Raw genomic sequence first — 22590 nt, 5'->3', positions numbered from 1 at the left:
GCGGGAGAGAAGGAGGAAAAGAGAAATCAGAGGAAAATGTGCCAAATAAGGGAGGAGAGGGGAGAGGCGGCAAAGTGTCCAGCAGGAGCAAACTGTCATGGTGGACAGAGTCTGCATGTGCGCGCACACACACACACACACACACACACACAGACAGACACAGACACACAGACACACACACAGACACACAGACAGACACAGACACACAGACACACACACAGACACACACACAGACAGACACACACAGACACACAGACACACACAGACACACACAGACACACACACACACAGACAGACAGACACACACACACACACACACAGACAGACACACACACACACACACAGACACACACACACACACACACCTGAACCTTCCAGACTCCCAACAGCACAGGATCCTGACAAGCAACACCGATATAAAGATCTCCCCAAAAATCATAAAACTAAGAAAAAAAACTAAGATGAGTCCCTATTCTGATTATAAAAATAAAAGAAAAACTATGAGACAAGAGGAAAAATAATAACATGAGGAATTTTTAAAACCTAAGATCTGGAAAAATATTAATCAGAAAGCTGAACTTTCATTAGTCTCTCTCAGTGGGTTCCAGAAGAATTTCCAGAAGAGATGGGGTGGGAGGGACATAGCAGTTTCTAGAAGACTCCTTTAAAACAAGAAATTTCTAAAACATAATTAAAAGTCGAAAAACAAATCCTTGCTACCAGCATTTGGGAAAATCTGCTAATACCTGGCTGGGATGTGTGGAAACGGGGAGGGGCATCTCTCAACCAATCAGCTGCCAGGTATGCTAATGAGCGTCGAGGTTCAGAACAGTAACCATCAGCCAAAGAAGATTCATTTCACCATCGGAAACGACGGGCCTAACCCATCTCCTATAAAACAGCAGTTTTGACTATTTTCTTCATCAGGCCACATCATTGCCGTTTTAGTTTTATAATCATCAAAATACCATGAGTGAAACTTGTAAACAGGTACATCTGTCTCTCTCCCTCTCTCTCGCACACAAACAGCCAAACCACGTCCACCTCTTTCCACCGACTCTGCCCAAGCACTTGACTTCCTGCCAGGCTGTGTGTGTGTGTGTGTGTGTGTGTGTGTGTGTGTAACAGACTCCTGTCACTCTGAGGGAATGCCGCGCCATGGAGGACACGGGCAATCCCCCCCATAAATCAGGCCTTGGCACGCGGAGGGGAGGGGACCGTTAACGGCACAGGGCCCCTCGGCATTCTGGGTCAAGGGCAGGAGGCGGTCGGACAGACCGGAGCCCGAGGGAGACCGGTGAGCCGGGCCGCCCAAAAAGGCTTCAATTAAACTCCCAGCAGGAACAAGTGTCGAGCATATCAGTCGCAGAGGGAGGGGGGGTGTAAATGTAGCCAGGTGGCTAACCCTGATAACTCAGCGCCCACGCAGGCCGGGAGGGCCCATCTTCTGCACGTCCAACCTAGTAACTTGCTAAACCGGTTCCCTAAGACTGGCCGGACCCTTATTGGAGAGCTAGGCCCGGCCGGCAGGGTACTGAGATCTCTACAAACCTGGGCTGGGATAGGGATCCCCTCACCCTCCTCGCCTCCTGCAAGAGGAGGCTCGTCTCAGGAAATGAGGGCGCCCATCCAACAGAGATCCAATTCCCAGCTTCCCTGTCTAATTTGCAGCCCCCCCCCCCCCCCCCCCCGGAATCCAATCCCGTACAAACGCAGCCATATTTTCCTTGAGGAAACACGAAAGTGGAGCAGCAGCTTTCCTGGCGATGCTGGCCGGACACGCCAGGCTCCACCCCCTTCCGCACGACGCCGGGCGCTCGCTCAGGAAAGGCTCGGGGCCCTGGCAGCGCCACCGCTGCCGCACCGGCCCGTTTCACCGCTCCCTGGCCTCCCCCTCCGCTCGTAAAACCCAGCCCAGGCCCTTTTCCCGTTTTCCCTACCGGACGGGCTGCTTGACCTCACGTCCAGGGGCCTGCTGGGTAGATTAAGAGGCAAGCGGAACGGCCAAAACGCCCAGACGGACCCTCCCCCGGCCATAAGGAGCCACTGGGGCCAGCCCCTGCATTACAGCCGGCCTCGGCTATTTTTATTTTTGAGTTACATCACACTCCCCTTCGAACTGAGACGGCACAGCTTTCTATTTTAACACGGGACGTCCCTTTGTTTTGATTTAATCCCATGGCGTCCCTCAGAGTCGCGCTCAAAACAGCACCGTTTGTCAACTGTCAGCCCGTCCTGTCAGGATCCACTGTTTCTTTCCGGAAAACGTTACGCTTTATCTGTTGCCGAGACGACTTGCTGTCCAAAGAAATGGAGGGAGGAGGCTGTAATTCAGATTAAACGAGGGTGACGGTTTGGCAGTCGACTTGATCCGTGCTAAAACCGATTCACCTTTATGGTCAGACCGTATGGTGAAGGCACAGCCCGTCTCAAGTTCTCAGGTTTTTGGACTCAGAACAGCTGGAAATACCTCCTGCCTGTATGACTTAACTCCAAAAACAGGTCCCATACGGACTGGACCCAAGACCAGGCACCGGCCAAACGCTTTCCGTCACTAAGGCAGGATAGCCCTGTGGTCTCCTGCAGCTGCATTCTGGGAAACTGCAATGCAGACATCTTGTTGTGCTTTTAATCCACGTTAACATATAATCCCTCAGTACACACACGACGCCATTAGCGTCAGATCTTTGTGAGGAGAATTAACATTAAAAAGACGAGTCACACCAGTTTTCTGACAGCTTGAGATAATCTGAGGAGGAGGCGGAACACAAACACATACAAAACGACCTTGGAAAAGGCTCTTTTTTCCCCCCATGACTCTGACAGTTACCGGATGATTCTGAAAGCGTTGCGGTGAAGAGACACCCACATCCGGACTGGGGAGCACAGTGACGTCACCCCAGAAAGAAGCAGCGCCCGTCAGTCGGCGAGAATTTGGGGGGGGGGCAGGGCGGCATCAATCTCGTCTGCGTGGGGGAGGGTCTCCCAGACAGGGCTGCAGGAGGAGCAGATTCTCAGCTGAACCAGAGACCCAAGAGAGGAGGCCGTGTGTTACCCCGGGTAGCGGAGGAGGAGAGAGGAGACAGGAAGATCCCGTCCGTTTCTTTATAATCAGGATCTGGGGAGGCTGAGCGAGGGGCCTGGGATCCACGCGGCGATTCCGTTGTATGTCACTCCTATTTTTAGATGCGTATTTTTGGGTTCTTGATTAATACGTGAATCCCACGTTATTTTTACGCATGAATAAGCGCGCTTTACCGCCGCTAAGTGGTTCATGCCTTTTCGCCCCTCGTTAGCTAACGGTAACGTGACCGCAGCCACTCCGGAGAGGTGGGACCAGACAGCTAAAAGGGGGACCTCTGACAGCCCCTAGAATCCTTCTCTAAATCCTCTAGAGGGGGCTTGGAGAAAGGGGCGTGCTTAATTCCAGGACAACCATCGCCTCTTAGCGAATCCGCAATGCATTCTGGGAAGGCAGCATTTCCTTTGTGCCGCTGAATCCCTCCACCCCACTGCGGCACCCCACCATCCAGCAGGTCCGGTCAGCGTGTGAGCAGAATCAGGCCCCTGCCCCCCCCCCCCCATCCCCCACGCTGCAGCCAGCAGTACAGCTGAATACCAGATAAGCCGCGGCAGGATGCGGGCTGCAGACCTGGCCGGGGAGGGGGCGAGGCCTCGGATGAGAGTTGCACCCCCCACCACGGTTTCACCAAGGGATCAGCGCGCCACGATTCACACGACAGGAGCTGTGCGGGATACACGGCTGTCCTCCCACACACGTATGAACACAGACACAGCTCCCACACGCACGACGTACCGCCCCGCCCACACACGGGCCCACTAACACCATCCCCCCCCAACACAGAGCTTCTGCATGGCAACGTGACCCAGAGCTGAACACCGGTGCCACAGAGACCTGGGCGCAGGGTCTGTGAGAGACACTGACTGCAGAACTATGATGCCTGCCTTACTCTTCCACGTGCCATACTGGGTGGTCTGACCCAGGAGCCCCTGACTGCCCCCCACCCCCCCATGAGACCACCACAGCCCACACATTTCACACCAACAACGGGAGGGACAGCCTTCACTGTGTACCGATGTTATTGTGAGTTTGTGGCAATATTAGTATGTGCAGGACAGAATGTGTATAGGTCAATCTGTCTGTACGGGGCAGGTAATAAGTGAGGGCCAGCTTTGGTTTGTATCCGTGCGGCCGAGGCAGCGTTAGCGCGTGTGTCCGAGCGGCCGAGGCAGCGTTAGCGCGTGTGTCCGTGCGGCCGAGGCAGCGTTAGCGCGTGTGTCCGTGCGGACGAGGCAGCGTTAGCGCGTGTGTCCGTGCGGACGAGGCAGCGTTAGCGCGTGTGTCCGTGCGTACGAGGCAGCGTTAGCGCGAGTGTCCGTGCGTACGAGGCAGCGTTAGCGCGAGTGTCCGTGCGTACGAGGCAGCGTTAGCGCGTGTGTCCGTGCGTACGAGGCAGCGTTAGCGCGTGTGTCCGTGCGTACGAGGCAGCGTTAGCGCGTGTGTCCGTGCGTACGAGGCAGCGTTAGCGCGTGTGTCCGTGCGTACGAGGCAGCGTTAGCGAGAGTGTCCGTGCGTACGAGGCAGCGTTAGCGAGAGTGTCCGTGCGTACGAGGCAGCGTTAGCGAGAGTATCCGTGCGTACGAGGCAGCGTTAGCGAGAGTATCCGTGCGTACGAGGCAGCGTTAGCGATAGTATCCGTGCGTACGAGGCAGCGTTAGCGAGAGTATCTGTGTGTATGAGGCAGCGTTAGCGAGTGTGTCTGTGTGTATGAGGCAGCGTTAGTGAGAGTGTCTGTGTGTATGAGGCAGCGTTAGTGAGAGTATCTGTGTGTATGAGGCAGCGTTAGTGAGAGTGTGTGTGTGTATGAGGCAGCGTTAGTGAGAGTATCTGTGTGTATGAGGCAGCGTTAGTGAGAGTATCTGTGTGTATGAGGCAGCGTTAGTGAGAGTATCTGTGTGTATGACAGCCTCAGCGTGTCCATCTGCCTACATTATGTGCATTTTTGAAAATGAGAGTAAAGCAGCAAATGGGGATATTAATTGCAGCATGTGTGTAAGGCTGTGCCAGGATCAGCGAGTGTGTTTGTGTCCGTCTGCCAAGCGGAATGTGACAGGATCCGAGAAGCTGGAGCAGAGCAGCAGCAGTAAACAGGAACGTGACAGACGGGATCGTGGTGTGGGATGCGGCCGCAGAATCAGAATAAAATTAATAAAAATCCATAGGCCCAGGGGGACAGGTTAGCGTGTGGAGGCAGCGTGTGGCTCAGTGGGCTAAGCCTCAGCTCAGTTCAAACCCAGCCTCAGCTCATCTGCGGGTCCTTGAGCAAGACCCTCAACCCCCAGCTCCCTGGGCACCCCAACAGGTGGCTGCCCTTTGTGGACAGCTTACTCTACAGACAGCAAGTTGAGGGAGACGTAAAGACAATTTCCCCACGGGGATCAATAAAGTATTTATTATTATTATTATTAAGTGGGCAGACCGGGCTGAACACCATCTTCAGAGGTCTGACCTTTGTGGAATCACATAGAAATGATACGATGCCAAGCAGAGTTGGGGGGGGGTCTCAATACAGCAAGGGGTCCGAAGATTCCCAGAAGCACCACAGGGGTCGTAATGCGGCAGCGGTGCATGTGTCACAAGTGTTACATCACAGGGGCGAGGGGGTGAACCTGTGACCACAGGGGAGATCAACGAGGATCAGTGTGTGCCAGCTGTCACGTCCGGGAGAAACCATCCGTCTCATGGGAAACGGGGGCCACTCTGTCCATGCTCCGGGACAGCAGCTTACTGGCGTATCCCCCTGCCTCGCCCATGCCCCCCCCCCTTTTTCAAGAAGAAGGAGCATGAAGACAAGAGAGCGAACAAAGAGGAGAGAGAGAGTGAAAGTGGGGTGGGACGGGGTCACGAGGAAAGACTCCACTGCAGCACAGTGAAAGCCACCCCGGACACGTCGCAGATGGAACGTTCTGGGCGAGCCCTGGCGGCTCGCGGGAAAGACTGAGGCGGTGCCCCCCCCTTTCGTCTGCTGTGTATAAGGAGGAGGGGGCTCTAGCCCTGCACAAGGAAAACAGAACCTGGCTCATTTCCAAGTAAGGGAAATTAGTTTTTATACTTTGCTTTTTAATACGGTCCCTGATTCCCTCACGTCCCGCCCACCCCCAGCATTTGAAGGAGTTGCAAACATGACAAAAAGAAAGAAGGTCCAGAGCAGGTCCCCTGTCAGCAAGTGGTGTCGGCGTTTCCCTGCCAGAGCACCTCATGCCGGGAGAGACCGGAGCGGTCGCCCAGGGGGTCGAATCCCGACGGCCGTCTACTGAACGTCCGCCGGTCTCGGCCCAGAGCAGCGTAGAAGGAGTGAAAGCTCTGGCAGATCAAGGGGAGCAAAATAGCGCTTTATTTCCCTGCTAAAGTATTTTCATAAAATGGAGGAATAGGGCCTGAGCAGAGATGCTGGCTTTTCTCAGATCCGTGATTATAAAAACCGCAGCATTTTACTACCCTACGAAGTGCAGTTACCACGGTCAGGTGATTCAATCCTACCAAAGGCATCGCTAACAATAAAACTTCATCCCCTCCCCCCACCTGCTTTAAAACAGCCCCCCCAAGCCCGCTCTCCAAGAGACTCACATTTATACAGAATCCAAAATGAGTTTTCATATGATGTTGAGTGAGCCGGCTCGGAGGAGAGTGTGGGGGGTGTCTTTCGTTTGGTAAAAGATTTCAGTGGTGGGGGGGGGTTGTGCGCATGGGAAATTAACTCATGCTTGTGTTCCTCTGTATTTTTTTGGTTAAAATGCACAGTCTGTACAAGGAAATGTGAGAGAAACATTGGGAAGATCAGCTCCTCAGTTGGATAGGCGGAGCTCCACTATGCGCGAGCCTCAATGCCTTCCCCACCGCAACGCCGGCGCACTCCCTCAGCAGTTCCACGTGCCACCTGGGCCCTGGGGACTAGAAAGGCTAATACCCCGCAAAGTCAACTAAATCTTACATCAAACCAAAAAGAGGGGGGGGGGGTTATATAAGAAGATGGTGAATCTGAGGTGGGGGGAGGGTCATCTCACGTTGTTATGTGATCGTATTACACCTGGACCTCAGATCAGAGTCGCATTTATGAAAACTCTGCATATGCGGTTTCCAATTCTGACTACCAGGAAAAAAATGACTCTCTCTTTTTTTCGTGACTCCAAGTCAGTGGCGTTCTTTGATGCGGGCAGCCAGTCCTCCGTACTGCAACACAACTGGGGGGGGGGGGGGGGGGGGGACAACACAGGGGGGTGAGGGGGCACATTATAGCACAGCTGAAGTAGGAAAGTGGGCTGTGACCCCCCAGGTGTGTCAGGGGACCCATCTAACTCCAACCAAGCCCCTATTCCCGGGTCTAAACAGGTTTTTAATCTGCCTGGAAGACGGAGGATGCCTGTATCTGCAGAGTGGGGGATGGGGGACGGGGTGGGACATCGCTCACTCCATCTGCCCCAGACGGCAATTTCTGAGTATTTACCTGCTTTTCTGTACCTTGCACAGATATAGCAGATCTTCTCTTAAAGCCGCAGTGACTCGCACAGGTTTAACTGATCTTCCCTTAAAGCCGCAGTGACTCGCACAGGTTTAACTGATCTTCCCTAAAAGCCGCAGTGACTCGCACAGGTTTAACTGATCTTCCCTTAAAGCCGCAGTGACTCGCACAGGTTTAACTGATCTTCCCTTAAAGCCGCAGTGACTCGCACAGGTTTAACTGATCTTCTCTTAAAGCCGCAGTGACTCGCACAGGTTTAGCTGATCTTCCCTTAAAGCCGCAGTGACCCGCACAGGTTTAACTGATCTTCTCAAAGCCGCAGTGACCCGCACAGGTTTAACTGATCTTCTCAAAGCTGCAGTGACTCACACAGGTTTAGCTTATCTTCCCTTACCAGGTTTAGCTGATCTTCCCTTATCAGGTTTAGCTGATCTTCCCTTATCAGGTTTAGCTGATCTTCCCTTACCAGGTTTAGCTGATCTTCCCTTACCAGGTTTAGCTGATCTTCCCTTACCAGGTTTAGCTGATCTTCCCTTAAAGCCATAGCGACAGAACCTTTGCATGGGTACAGCTTTGTTTTCCCCTGCTAAAATATCTCTTTCACACATGCTTCCTCACTCTTCCTGGGCCAACACACCACCTCCAACCCCTCCCTCCAAATTCCCAGGTACTGTCCAGCTTCTCCGGCGGGTTCTCGCTTCTCGAGTCAGACCGCCGGCCTGCAATCTGGTGCACTCGGCACCACCCTGTGCTGCCTGGCCAGCTACATGCTGCACACCATCCTCCCAAAGCCGCTCCGCAACCTACGAATAAAAAGCAGTTACGATTCCTTAACTGCGACGCCACCTGGGGATTCACTCGCACCTGTGCAGGAATCTGCCAACGCGGCGGTTCAGCAGGAGCGGGGCTCCCCCCTCGCAGCCCCCGGTGACAGTGGTGACGATGCTCACACGCGCATTCGTACGTCAGCGAGCGAACCGACCCTGGTGCCTCTGGCTGCGTTCAGCGATGACGTCGTGGTTGTAGCTCAGCCGACAGCTGCGTCATGCTGCTGAGGAACCCCCACCCGGAGCTGTCCCCTGCATCCTCCCTCGCCCCCCCACCTCGCCGCCATATAAATGGCAGCCAACAGGACCCTTAATTTTTACACAGTTAATCCCCCCCAAGACAGCTCCCATCCCCACTACACGCTACTGCCCTGGGGGGCGGATATGTACTGCTCAGGTACATCAAGTGCTGGGCTCTCAAAATAAGGGGGGGCATTGCGGCAATGTGCACACTGGGGGGTGGGGGCGTGGACGCTAGGATGCCACGCTGCACCCATTGCCGTGGCTATGGCCGCAGCTCCGCCTGATTGGTCTGTCGGCTCGGCGCTCTGTGGGGATGGAGGGATCGCCACTTTCCTCCTCTCCTCTCCCTCACATTCATTCATCCCCTCACTTACTCCCTCCCTTCCCCCATCTGCACACCCCCCCCCCCCTCTTCCTTTACTGCAGCAGCATCCTGCTGCTAAAGTGTGGCTCTGTTTTTAAAGAGATGGGGAGCACGAAGGGGCTGAGAGGGAACCTGGGACTGGCGTGGCGCCGAGATCCCTGCCACGTCCAGCAGGGGGCGACACGCCGCGCGTTTCCTGCAGAAACTCCACATTGCAGGGACGCGGCCCTAACCACAACTTGGACATAATGGACAGGACTGCTCACCCCAGGTGGAGGCAGTCAATAGGGGTCCAGGGAACCCCATCAGAATCCACCCTGCCTGTGACTATTAGACTAACGGAGATGCGGCATTCAAGCCGCTGAATTAGCCTTGAGTGAATGTGACCTTGCGGTAAAGATGTGCCCCAACCCCTGGCCTGTCACACCCCCAAGGAATCGGCACCTTTTATCTCGCATCCACAGACACGACTGCGGATGGAAGTGGCCCCGAATTGGGGAAATTACAGCAGCAAAATTTCACGCCACGCCGGACCCCAAATGCACTCGCAGCTCATGTTACTTTCATCACAGCACGTTTATCAGTGCAGGGCCTATCCATCATCCGAGCCCCGTTGCCCGGGAAACACAGTTAGTATTCCGAGTTCCGAGCCCCGTTGCCCGGGAAACGCAGTTAGTATTCCGAGCGCGAGGCCCCTGCGCAGCCGCTCTATGGAGTTTCCATTGGCTGTCGGGGCGGCTCGCTGTCCAAAGGCGTCGACCCGAACGTCGAATTCATGAGTTCAGGAGAGGCGGGGGACTGCGGCTGGGGCTAGAACACACAAACCCCCCCCCCCCATTCTCAAATCTACCGTTTTCATTCAGCGATGAAGAGGCAGCCCACAAACTCATTCATAAGCCTTTTCTCGGTAACGGTGAACGAGCTAGAGGGAGGACCCAACCAGCCGCAGAGCCGCCGTTCCTGTCGATCAACAGCCAATCAGGCGAACACCAGAGGTGTGGGTGTGGCCATGACAGATACCCCCCCCCCATCACCATGGTCTCCCCCCCTCAATCTGCCTCTCATTCACCCATTCATTCCATTCATTTTCCTCCTTCATTCATGTATTTCAGTACGCCATGTTTTTAATCGCCCAGCAGAATCCCAGACACGTGACTTTCCTTCTCTCTTGGAAACAGTATCCAAGGAACCTCAGGGGCAGGTAGGGAAGGGAGGGGGCTGTGAATCTCTCCACGATGGCTTATAGATCCATGTCCGTACCAGGGGCCGAAATTCACTCTCACAGGAATGGTATAAAAATCCAAGATGCATCGCAGACGCATAATCATCTTGTTTGGGGAGGGAAAAAAAAAAAACTGTCAAGAAACGAAACCAAGATGGAGAGTATCTGCCAAACTCAAATCCATAAGACATTAATCTGCCTGGCAAGTTACTGGCATATTGCAAAAGCAAAAATATGCAAAATTATAATCATAAAAATCTCTGTCTCTCTGTCACGACGTTACGGAGCAAACCTCGGAGAAAGTCGATTTTCGGTAAACGAATACGTGTCGAAAACCTGAAGCCATCTCATTCTAGAAAATTCCAGTGCTGCCACCGGGTCTGTTTTGGCACTCGGCTGGGATTGAGGAACATGGCGCATTTGGGCCAAGCCAGGCCGTGTGAGCATGGGGGCCAGGGGTCCCGCAGCAGCGCCAACTCGGGCAGCGGGCGCAGACGTTTGTGTCCGCAGGCCTTTGGGGGGGCGTCCTCCAGCACGCAGGCATATCGCTATGCTGCACTCGTGACATTTCCCCGGGGAGTCGGCCAGGGAGGGGGGTAACCCACCCGGCCATGCTGGGGGGTCACGAGGGGCTGGGATTCTGGGAGGTGGCCGCTGGCCGACTCCCTGCTAGTATCAAAATACCCACCCCCCCCCCCCCGAAGGCTTTCCCCTGTCTACTTTCCATCCTGTCAGCGGCTGTCAAAATTAATCAAATTTTACTATCTGACGCTGCGGAAAACGGAATCCGGGGAGGACCCCCCCCCCCTGCTGCTGACATCCCAGACAACACCCTGACCGCCCCCCCCCCATGCTCACCATTCGCCCTCCGCCAGCAGTGACCATCCCTCAACAAGCCAGCGTGGGGAAGGAGTACAAAATAACCGACCCATTAGGTTCAGACAGGCCTGCTGGATCTGCTTACTGCAGCCTGGCATGAAATGAGCCACCATACATTCTGACGCCCCACTCTAAAGTAATGGCAATATGTGCAGGGGAGGGGATACCACATCAAAGAGAGACCCCCCCCATCTCTGCATGAGGATAGAGGGGCAAAACCCCAGCCTAAAATCCCCTCCCCGCCTTTCTAGCTGCAGCCTGATAGTTTTAAACAATTGGACCGCAGGTGCCCGTCTCTCCTGAGCAAGGCCACACGATCGGTCCTCCCTCCGCTGCAGACGCCTGGCGGAGACCTGAAAGCCAGCCAGCTTAATCTGGCAGGAATCTTTGGTGACAAACCAATTAAGGAAAGGCCCCAATTCTGGCCCTGGCACGGCCCCCGCTACGCCCGCCAGCCGCTCCGGTTATCGCCACGCACAAAGCCGGCGTATCCGGTAACGCGGGGCCCTTTCACGGCCTGGAAACATCAGGTCACTGCGGTGGCCTACAAAGGATGGGCCCGCCGGTCACGCTCACGTGACACGCGCATCCCACCGCGGCTCTGGTTTCCAGGCGGTGAGCAATCTGTGATGCGCCAACGTGAGCGTGCCACCAGGGGGCACCACCCCTCATCCAGAGCCATGGATACTTGGGGGTTATCATACAGAGACGTGCATCTAACCAATAGCCCCAAGTCCATCAATGATCCCGACTCAGCAAATGTTCATGGGGAGCATTTTTACTTTTTACTCAATAAACACACTTTGGTTCCATTTGTCTGTCAGCAACATCATAGACCATTTATATGCGCACACACACACACACACACACACACACACACACTCATGCATGCTTTCTCTCCCTCGCTCTCTCACACACACACACACACACACACCGTCGGGTAAACATATCTTTATGGGGACCACATTCATTTCTATGGAAAAAATGCTAACGCTAACTATGACAGCCTTAACCCCTACCCAGCCCTAACCATAACCATAAGTAGCCAAGCCGTTTTTGCGTTTTTAGTTTTTTCATTGCAGTCATAGATTTTTATTAAATTGATTTTTCCCTTATGGGGACCAGGAAACTTGGTATTCATTACGTTGTGGGGACATTGTGTCCCGCTAAGCTAAGGTATACCCGCTCGCAGATACACACACAAACAGTTTCATACGCCCCTCTCCCCCCCAGACGGCACAGCTGCTCTCGCTGCTTGGGGAGGGAAACGTGCGAGAGACAAAGAGCTGGAGAGATCGACGGGATGAGAGACGGCCCACCCACGAGCCGCATTGAGCCCATCCACCCGAAGCTCGAAGGGGGGTGGGAGACGGGCCCGTCCGTGTGCACAGCTGGCACCGGGCACTCAGGAGAGGGGCTACAATCCGGCAATCAGCCCCCGGTTCCCTGCGTGCTCTATAAAGTCGCCCGTGTATCACAGAGCAGCATGGGGGTGGGTATCCAAGACAGGCAGGTTCAGCTAACTGTGACCACTGGGGACGCGCTACCAGAGACCCAGCGTGCCGAACGTCCGTCCGTCTAGCTGCGCCACATAACACGTCTCTGCACCTGTATGTATTCAGCATGTTTGAATTGGCTGCTACCACGTCCCGCATGTGCAGACACGCCTACACATACTGACATGCGTGCGTGGAGACTCACGGGTTCATAGGAGAACCTGAACACACCGTCGAAGGGGATCCTTTATTACCCTCAACACACTGATAGAGAAACTTAACACGGGTGGGGAAAAAGACGACTGGGGCATAAGGGGTATTCTGCAGTTAGAGTTGTCCCTCTAAGAAAGTAGAAAGTCCCTGTCATTCCCCAATGCATATTTCAAATCCCAAAAAGAACAGTTTTGCATACAAAAAAGATATTAGTTCATAGTGCCGCAAAGCACAAAAGCGCAGCAACAGCGCCATCTACGGGCAGAGCCGTGGAACCGTAACTACTGCAGAAAACGGCATTGAGGTTCAGCCGCAGACTTCTGTTGGGTTTTTTTATGCCATTTCGTGAGGAGTCACCGATTTGCGGAAGGCAACGATCTATTCTGATAAACTTGTACTGTAATCTTATAGTAAAACCTCATATAAAATAAGTACTACTCCATTTATTGAATTGTAATCGCAAAACATGTTTTTAAAAGATCCACAGCGCAATAATACTGTTACGTAAGGACAAATCTTTATCACACGGCTGCCTTATTTACATGGAATAAACGTTTACAGAAACGTCTTTCTACTGAGAATATTTCTCAGATAATATTCTGATTGCAGAAAAAGAAACGATAATTGGCCCACAAAGTCAGTGAGCAATGTATCTCGGAACACAACGATAAAATTAAGCATCAGTAATTTTGGGTAGTTAAAGATTTGGTATGCCTAAACCTGCGGACACTTCGACATAAACAGAAATGAGCGTTTACTCTGCAGTAATATACTTGGGGGGGGGGGGGAGCTACCCCAATACAATAACCTTAAAAAATGTTCATATATGGCTGCTACTCAGTTTAAACGAATCGACTAAAAACGCGAAGGATACCCCAGCTCCAAATATGCATTTAATCCAAGGACGAAACCAAACCCGCATTCGTCTCGCCTTTGGCTATCACAGGGGCGTCCAGGGGACACATCCTACGTCTATTCTAATCATTTAATCAACTCTGCGGTTACAGCGCCTCCTGGTGACCGCTTAGAATCTGAAACATGAATAAGTGGAAAAATCATATGTCCGTGTATTTTAGGACTTAATATTTTCACTGGATGTCTTTGCAGTGTGACATCATCAAATACATGAAATACATACCCAGAATAAGTATGGCATCGTCCTTCTTGACGTGCTGCTCAAGTAAGTGCTGGAATTTTGAAAGGTCTCCGAACCACTCGAACGACTCCTCTCTCCTGTACCTCTCATCCCAGTATCCCACGTCTTTATATCTCGAATTGCTGTCGGGCAAATACTCCATCGTATCGCTGTTGTATCTTTTAACGGAGTTACTGCCCTGGCACCCTTTTCAGACACTCGTCTTCAGACACTTTCAGAGTCCAGTCGAAGAGTTTTCATAAAATCGAACGGCACCCTGAACTGAACAAGATCCCGGCGTGTTAAAACGACATTTCTTTTTGGAAAGTTACGGAACGGTGTGTGCAGACGAAACTGCAAAATTTACCAAGGTGAAAGCAGTCCTTCTGTTTTGATGTCTATCACTGTTGAAAAATTACTCTGACATCATATACAGTTAAAAAACGCGCGTCAGCAAACCCACGTGTACTAGCTGACACCGGCAGCTCTCCGGCCCCCTCACCTGCGTCCGCATCGGCGCTTGTGCAACGTCATTTTCCTTCCCTCTGGAAACAAGGAGCCGTGTTACGCCTTAATGTTCTCGGGTCAATTAAATGACGGCGTTTTTATTTCTAATGTATATTAATACAGTACTATACTAGTAATTAATATACAGAAATATATTCAGGGGCACATTGACCCTAACATACCCTAACAAATTCAGGGAACCCAGTACTTTACATATATATTACACAATATATAATACAGCTAGTAACATTTATGTGGCGGTATAACAAGAACCAGAAATGTAGGAAACAGTAAATAAATAAAGGTAGACTAATTAGAATCTTCGCAAATGACTGATGAAACAAACAGCGATTGGAATTTATTCGTCAGCTGCTAGTACTGATATGTTTAATGTTAAAGCAGGATATATATTTTTTTCGCCTTTTAAAAACGACTTACGTTTTTAACGTACGTTACCTACGTTATTATTTCTGTTAACGACTACATAAAAATAAAAGGGGGCAAACTGTAAAGCAAGCAAGACGAATTTTTACTAATTTTGTTTATGTATTATAATATATAATAAATCGACAATTTGATAGAGGACCATTAATCGACCGTTCAAATGGAATAGAAACTACAACAACCATTATACTCCATGACCCAGCATTATTATTACAAGACAACTGTGAGGCAAAACTTTCTGTAATTTGTAGTTTCAAACATAATATTTAGGTCAGTATTTTCAAACAGTCAATTAAGCGGTTAGTGGGAACAAAAACAACATACACAGGAGTTCCCAAAACAAGGGCTGGTACACAATCAGGACTGACAGACACCATTCCTCGACACCCATAGCTGTTCAATTGTAGAATCTGCGTGATAACGTCAAAATTTATATAATTATTTTCTCGGCCACTAGGGGGAGCATGTCATTACACAAGAGGGTATATCACTACCACTATAACACTATATCGGAATAAAGTACTGATAATCAATACATTCACGCTTCTTCCCAGCTACTCATCCAATAGGGTTACCAGGATAAGTAAATATTTATGAAATGTTAATTCAAACGCCATGTGATCATTTTATTCATATACCTTTACACAGCCTATACTGTATATGTGTTGTAAAGTTTTGAACTGAACTATTGGCAGCTCAACATAAGGATTGGGTCTGGTAGCTTTTGTCATGGGTGCAAATTACGGGGAGGATGGGGGGGTTGTAGCCCCCCCTATAAATCAAAACCAGCTAATATAACTCCCCCCCCCCCCCCCCACCCCACAATAATCATGTTTCCCCCGTAATGGGTGGAGACCTCAAGTCCTCAACACCCCCAATATTCCAGCCAAAGTTACGCCCTTGGCTTTTGTCGTTTCTTTCAGAAACCAGTGAGATCTTCAGTGTGCTTAGTTTTTTCTCTCCATAAATATTATTTACAAATCGGAGAGAAAATTATTATATCGCGCATTTCAATTTTTTAACACACGACTAGGCCAAGTTATATGTAATTAATTCTATGCTCGATGAGATATTGATAGGCCTACAATATAAATTGCATTTTTGGTAGAATACATCTTTAATAAAACACCACCTGCAAAAGTCGGAGAAAAGCAGTGTTCTGTTTTACCTCTCTACGGGTTTGAAACAAATGCTGTGAGATTTGAAGTTTTGACCTAGTTCTGGTCAGAACGTTTTTGGCCTCGATCCCTTTGAACTCATAATTAAAATGTTTCGCAACTGCTTTAATGATATTGTTTTCTGGTCACGTCATGGCTGTTTCGCATATAACTTTATTTCGATTATATTCCCTTTATCATTAGCGGTCGAAAATAACAAGATGTATCACTTTTCCCTTTATGATTACAATATTCACATGGTAAGTGAATGGGCCGTTACTTTTACGACAGTAGTTAATCGCCCACTAGCGTAATAGTTCAATCATGAATGTATATGAGGATTTACGTATTTATAAGTTATCCCTTTCTGTTTAATTTTCTTTTTTGTACCAAAGGAATATTCTAATAACTTTTTTTTGCCATACGGAAAACTTGGAGTGGAGCGGCGTCTTGTTGAGGAGGGTATAATGGGGGCGCTGAATAACATTTTAACATATAAAAAAAAGTTCAGGTCTGAAAAAGCTATTTTCTACACTTATAAACGTGCATCTGAACTGTTATGCTGCTGATGCGTCTGCATGCCCCCAGATGTTTTTGCACACGTGATGTTAAATAATGTTAACTCTCCGATCGCGGTGTAGTTCGCTCCGCCTGGAGAGGGTCTGCATCGGGTTGAATCCTCTGTACCACGTGGGGTAGATGTGTAATGACAAAGTCCCGGCGGAGCCTGGCATTCCGGCGCACGGGCATGGGGATGGCGCGCCGGCTCCGCTTCACACTAATCGCCATGCGTCGCTATTTCTGCATGTAACGCCTTTAAAATCGCCCGTTTGCTTTCTTTTTTCTTTTTCTTTTCTTTTCGTTGATTTTTAACTAAAAAAATGGCTTGGCCGTGCATCAGTAGGGTGTGCTGCCTGGCTCGGTTCTGGAACCAGTTCGACAAATCCGATCTCTCGGTGCCGCTGACTATCCAGAACTACTCCGAGATCGGGGAGCAGGAGGTGAGATCAGTAGCCAAGCACGTACCGGCGGGCAGGACGCAGAAAGCCGAACCGTCCGCCCAGAACCAGAGAGCATCACTTACAGCAGCGGAGGCGGGGAGCAGGAGATCATTGCGGGGACGGAAGGAACCGAGCTACAAGCCCCGAGAGGACTACCGTCCCCCCGACGTGCCTTTTCAGAGTGTCACTCAGTACAAACAAGATTTCAAGCCCTGGCCCATTCCTAAAAGGGAGAGTTTCCCCTGGATTACCAATGGTAATAAGGAAGACTCCCCTTTGGATAGTCCAAAAAATGCGAAGCAGCACAAAAGTGCGAACGAGGATCGAAGTAGGCAGAAGCGGGGCGATCAGTCGCTGGGGGCGGCCAAAGGAAGCTCATACAGGTACGTGGCACCGGAGCTGTTCCTTCAGCACCGAAACCAGGGCGCATCTGTGCACCGGTACCAGGGACAGGAGCGCGCCGCTCTTTTAACTTTCTCCCTAGCAGTATGTTTAACCTGTAGTGTACTTTTGATAATTGTGAAATTTACAGATTATAACATTTAATAACTAAATTCTGTTCTCTTTTAGTGTAGACAGTACTTGTATTTTCATTATCGCAGGCTATTTACTACATACTTTTATCTTTAATGAAACATTTTCACTTGGATACACGATGCATAAATATTTTCTTCTGTGCGTACTCTGTTTTCGGACTTGATACATTTTAACACCGCAAATGAATCCGCCTATAGTCGCTTGCAGGGGCTCAGGGAAGCCAGAAAGGAAGATGCAACAAGCTGCTCATTATAACGCAGCGGTTCTGAGGACCGGTTTTAAAATATCGCAGAAATTTAACGTATAACCCAGATTATCAACGAATAGTATATTTAGTTGGTCGCCGGAAGCAGATTTTTTAATATTAGTAAGCAGGGGAGAATCTGCACGAGTTATAAATAGTCTATCACCTGATATAACCCATTGCGCTCAGTTTTCCCAGCACCCTCTCCAAACGCGGTCGCGCTGAATTTTCTCCCAACTCGACTCATCGCGAACCGCGGCAGCCCCGATGGACTTCATTACCCCGCTGGATAATTTGTGCCAGATCATTAGTAATTATCTTTTCAATGATTGGCTTTTCTGCCCGGAGAAATTTATTTCCGCCTGTTTTTTTTTCCCCCTAAGTCCGCAGCGTCTGGTACTGCTGCCTTGCAGTAATAAATGGTTTTTTGTTTGAGACCCTTTTTTCGTCCCCTCCCTTTTACAAGGAAGGCAACGAGCCTCCTCTCTTATGGTAACACATCAAATAGGGAGGATATGCGCATCGACGTCACGGATGGGGTGACCTGATTGATGACAACTTTTGAAAAATGGAAATAGGGACAGCAGTATAATTTTAGTTTTGTATCACACCTTTTGTGACCGTGCGGAGATTAATCTATACCTTAGCTGCTTACTGGCCATATGAACCGGTTCTTTATATATATATACACACCAACTGCTGTGTGTGTGCCTGTATATATATAACCAGCAGGTAGTTTGATAGTCATGTAACTGTGCCAGAGAGATTGCATCAAACCCCAAGTGGCTATGCTGTTGTACCTTTGAAGAGAAACTGCCTGATCATCTTATGGCTATTTTTTATTTCATCATCCTCCCCCAAGGCATGAATATCGGCCCTGGTCTGGAGTGAAATCATCCAAACAGGTCCGTAAGAAGCCCCCCCTCAGCACAGCCGACCTCCCACCTGAGACCAGCTACCGGGCAGCCTTCAGCGGGGACTCCTTCAGGCAGATGGAGGTGCTCCATGTGGACACCACCGGAGCCTCACGAGGCGACCTGCCTGACGGGCCGGACCTCATCCTCGGGACCAGGGCAGAGGTGAGCCCCGGGGGTACTTCCATCGCAGTCCGATTCGGCGCTACCAGTGTCACATGATTTATCATTTTCAGCAGAAATATATGTAATTACACATGTAATACATTAACTTTTAAAAGCATATTACTGAGATGTTTAAGATAAATTTGCTATGAACATTAGTGAATCCATTCATCCATTGACTACTTATCCAGTTCAGGACTGTGGAGTGCAATTCTCTTTGTTTTTTTAAATTTTGCAAATAATGTCTGCAGCTTGGCACCAAAGCCCTGTGACACGGCTGTGATCAGGGCAGGTGGAGGGGGGAGGGGGGGGGATTAAGAGACGGAGGGTCAAATGGTGACTTCCCTTGAGGTGTCATCTTGCCTTCCAGCTTGCGCCAGCTCCAGCTAACCTGGAACAAGCCCCACAGCACCTGACAGATGTCAGTGCGTCCCTCAGGAAAAAGGCTCTGGGCAATCTGCTAATTCAACGTTCATTTTTTAACCATTCAAAGGCATTTCCTCTACAAACGGTGTAACAATCCACCAGTTATTCTGATTCATTAGTCCTATGACGCTTTTAGCATAGATCAATCATCTTTGGATTAATGGTTTCAGCACTCCTGGACGTATTACACGAATGCAGCTGTCAGTGACCAAAAGCACAGCACGAGTCGGTTTGATGAATGCACCACAACGTACGGGCCTAACATGAGAATGATCCTGAAAGTGTAGATGCTGTGAGAAATATTGCTGAGGCACATTTAAAGTCCAAAAAACACAGCGGTAGAAGTCCCAGCTTCTGGCAAATTAGAGTTTTAAACGATTTACTGCTGGGAGTCTCTTTTTCGTGAAAAGGGTGGCTGGAGAAGGTTAGGCCAGCCGGACAAATGAAGTCTGGAGGGTGACGGAAGCACCAAACCCTGGGGCCAGGTTTGATTTAGCATTTTCAGACTGATCACGGAGCTCATCGGATGTCAGATGAGAGGGAATATGGAGACACACGATGTTATTTTCATTTGGTGCTGCCTGACACACTCCAGTCCGCATGAATCGAGAGTGCAGGAGTAGCGCCGGGCCTCACCGGAACTGCGTCATCCGCGCGCTAAAGGAGGAGTGCAGTGTAGGTGAATCGCACCCTACAGAGGGCAAATTGATAAGTAGGGCACGCCGAGCCCTGGGGGCCCAAATTAATGTGGAATGCAGCACCTGAAGTCCGCCAAGCTCGATGTACATTTTAAGTTACTTCAACGTGCATTTAGCTTGGCACTAGGGTGGTGGCCAATTACTCATACAGGACCAGCTCACCGAGTGAAAGTCTAAACTGCTCCACTGATGGTGGGTGTGACGACACCAGGAAAGCTCAGAGAAACGCTCTGCTCACTTCCGATCCCAGGAGATAACGCTCCCTCCCTGCAGAACCATTTTCACACTTCCTGAGACCAAAACAGCGCTTATGTAAAACAGACGGAGGGTTTACTGTTCTCCGATTTTACTGTCTAAGCTCATTCACTCACACAGTGTCCTAGTTCTGCTCCCCGTTCTCCCAAAACCCTGTACTTGAACAAAAGACGGCATCTACGCTCCACAGAGGTTGAGGCAAGATCAGACGGTTCAGTTTTTCTAGAGGGGTCACTGAGTTGGGGGGGGAAAGGCGCCGTTTGTGACCCATAAAACTCAGACTCTAGCAATTCTCTTACTTGCGGTCTTGCTCCAGAGGACGCTTTGCTCAGGGAACGGCTCCCGGTGCACCAGAGCTTTCAAATGATAGATTATTTTCCATTCTGTCTAAGTGCAAAATCACTGCAGGCTTTTCAGCAGAAATCATCATGAACCGAGAGTGGAGATGGTAGCGAGTGTACGTTTGGGGGGGGGGGGGGCGTTGCTTTTCTGGAGTCTGACTCACTCATTTTAAAGCAGTTTTTACCGACTGCGCCAAAGCTAAAACATAAGCCCTCAGACACCCACGGCAAACACTGTATCTTTTATATCTGATCATAAGGTAAGGACTTGAATTTCAGCACCATCCATCCATCTGTGCTGGTCAGGGTGGGGCTAGACCTGACCCTATCCCAGTAAGCACGGTCAGGACCCAATGCTGGGCTACACTCTGGATGGGAAACCATCCGCCCCAGAGGTGAGAAACAACAGTACTGATCACTGAGCGACGAAGCTGCAGCACACACAGCACCGGAACCTGCAGAACTCATTTTGGAGGGGAATCAGCAGCACTGATTGCTGGAAACCATATTCTATCCAACCATAACCCTGTACAGCCCCATATCCTACACTCTCAGAAAAAAGATGGTTCCCCAGAGTCCATTTCTGTACCATTACCTGCAGCTAAGGGTACAATTGGCAGACCCTTGAGGGTACAGCCCCAGTGGGAATCAGAGGTACACATTTTTACCCTTTTTTTTACCCTGTATCCAACCATATCCATACCCCGTTCCATCTCCTAACCTCACTGCTCTCTGTGCTTCAAATTGATTGATTCATTTCCTTTTTTCTTTCAGGAGCAGCTGGTTAAAACAAAGCTTTCCCCAAACCCCTCCGCTGTATTTCAGAGTGGATCCAGAATCTTCAATATATGACCAGGTCCCCCAAACATTCTGTGGTCTGCTGAGAGGAGGACAGTGGGCTTAGTTACCCCCATATAAGACAACTATGCAAGAGATCCCAGAATGCAGTGTCTGTGTACAGTTTGCTGTTCGTTAGATTCAAAGTTTAAAAGCTTAGAAACCGCAACTTGTGGAGTCAGTCAGCATGTCACAAATTAAACTGTCATATTTTTCTCCCAATTTGTTAAAATGTTTTAACTACAGCCCTGTGAATGCGTTACATGTTGGTGAGCATGAAACTGCTCACCAGATTAACCGGAATGACTTTTTTCCCTGGTTTGCATCTTTGATTAATGAAAGCTATTTTTTTAGTGTATGTGAAACGCAGTTTGATATCCAGTGAAGTACCCCTTTAATGTCTGCTAGATTTTTATTAATGGGATACCAATCCTACCCAGCCCTATTTATTTAATTTTTAATGACTTCGGGACATAAAAAACTACAAATACACTATAAATACCTTTTTTTCTTTTTTAAGGTATGTTTATGAGATGTGATTAATAGGTATGGAGTAAATAACTACATTCTAAGTTCAAATAAAAGAGTGAGTTTTAGATGTTTCCTTTTGAGTTTATATGATGTATGGTTCAAAGTAAATGGCTGGTTTTTCTTTCTGCAGTCCAGAAAAATGGGAAAGATTATTTACAGTGCTGTGTTCAGCAGAAGGGCTGGGGACCTGGCTTTGACAAACGGGAGCTCGGGGAGGCTCTGCATGCCGGAGCAAAAAACACACTTCATTATTTTTATTATTATTTTATAGCAAAGCCGTTAGAAACAACAGCACTAAGCTCCGTCCACTGAAGACTCGCTACGCCATGCGACCCCGATATTCTAAAGCTGCTGCATTCTGGCTCGGCCAGTAATCTCTATAAATCCGCCCTTAAAAGAGTCAATTCTCAATTATTAAAAAGACAGCTGTCCATGACAGCGAGTCCCGAAAACCCTCCATGCAGAGCACAGTCTGACATACCGACCCCCCCCCCCTCGGCCAGCAGCAGTGCCAAGGAGGCTTCTGGGAAGAGCTTGTCCTCTTACTGTCCCTCACCCAGTCCTCCCCACTTCTCCTTTACCTTATACGCCAGAATAAATCATAGAGGCTCCT

At 49.8% G+C, this 22590-nt stretch overlaps 2 protein-coding genes across 4 annotated transcripts in view; one reads left to right on the top strand and one right to left on the bottom strand.

The window, feature by feature from the left end:
* ece2a (endothelin converting enzyme 2a) overlaps window positions 1-14496 on the bottom strand; it is a 45515-nt gene extending 31019 nt beyond the window's left edge. Inside the window, exon 1 of one of the 3 annotated variants that reach the window (XM_072704216.1) lies at window positions 14423-14496. Coding sequence is in view for 1 of the 3 variants with exons in the window: in XM_023818520.2 (XP_023674288.1) it covers window positions 13924-14083 (160 nt within the window). In the remaining 2 variants the exon portion in view is untranslated. Of the gene's footprint in view, window positions 1-1940; window positions 2015-13923 lie in introns of those variants that run through there. The other 2 variants (XM_023818520.2, XM_072704219.1) reach the window with 2 other exon arrangements.
* A 2231-nt stretch (window positions 14497-16727) lies between these two features.
* map6d1 (MAP6 domain containing 1) lies at window positions 16728-22042 on the top strand. Its single transcript, XM_023818462.2, has 3 exons — window positions 16728-17412; window positions 18673-18889; window positions 21384-22042. Exons 1-3 carry the CDS (start codon window positions 16910-16912, stop codon window positions 21459-21461), a joined length of 798 nt encoding a protein of 265 aa, XP_023674230.1. The 5' UTR covers window positions 16728-16909; the 3' UTR covers window positions 21462-22042.
* The last annotated feature ends 548 nt before the right edge of the window (window positions 22043-22590 follow it).

Source organism: Paramormyrops kingsleyae, chromosome 21 (genome assembly GCF_048594095.1).
Source record: "Paramormyrops kingsleyae isolate MSU_618 chromosome 21, PKINGS_0.4, whole genome shotgun sequence".
NCBI lineage: Eukaryota > Metazoa > Chordata > Actinopteri > Osteoglossiformes > Mormyridae > Paramormyrops > Paramormyrops kingsleyae.
The sequence above is the reverse complement of the archived record's forward strand: the minus strand, read 5'-3'. Positions and strand labels throughout refer to the sequence as shown.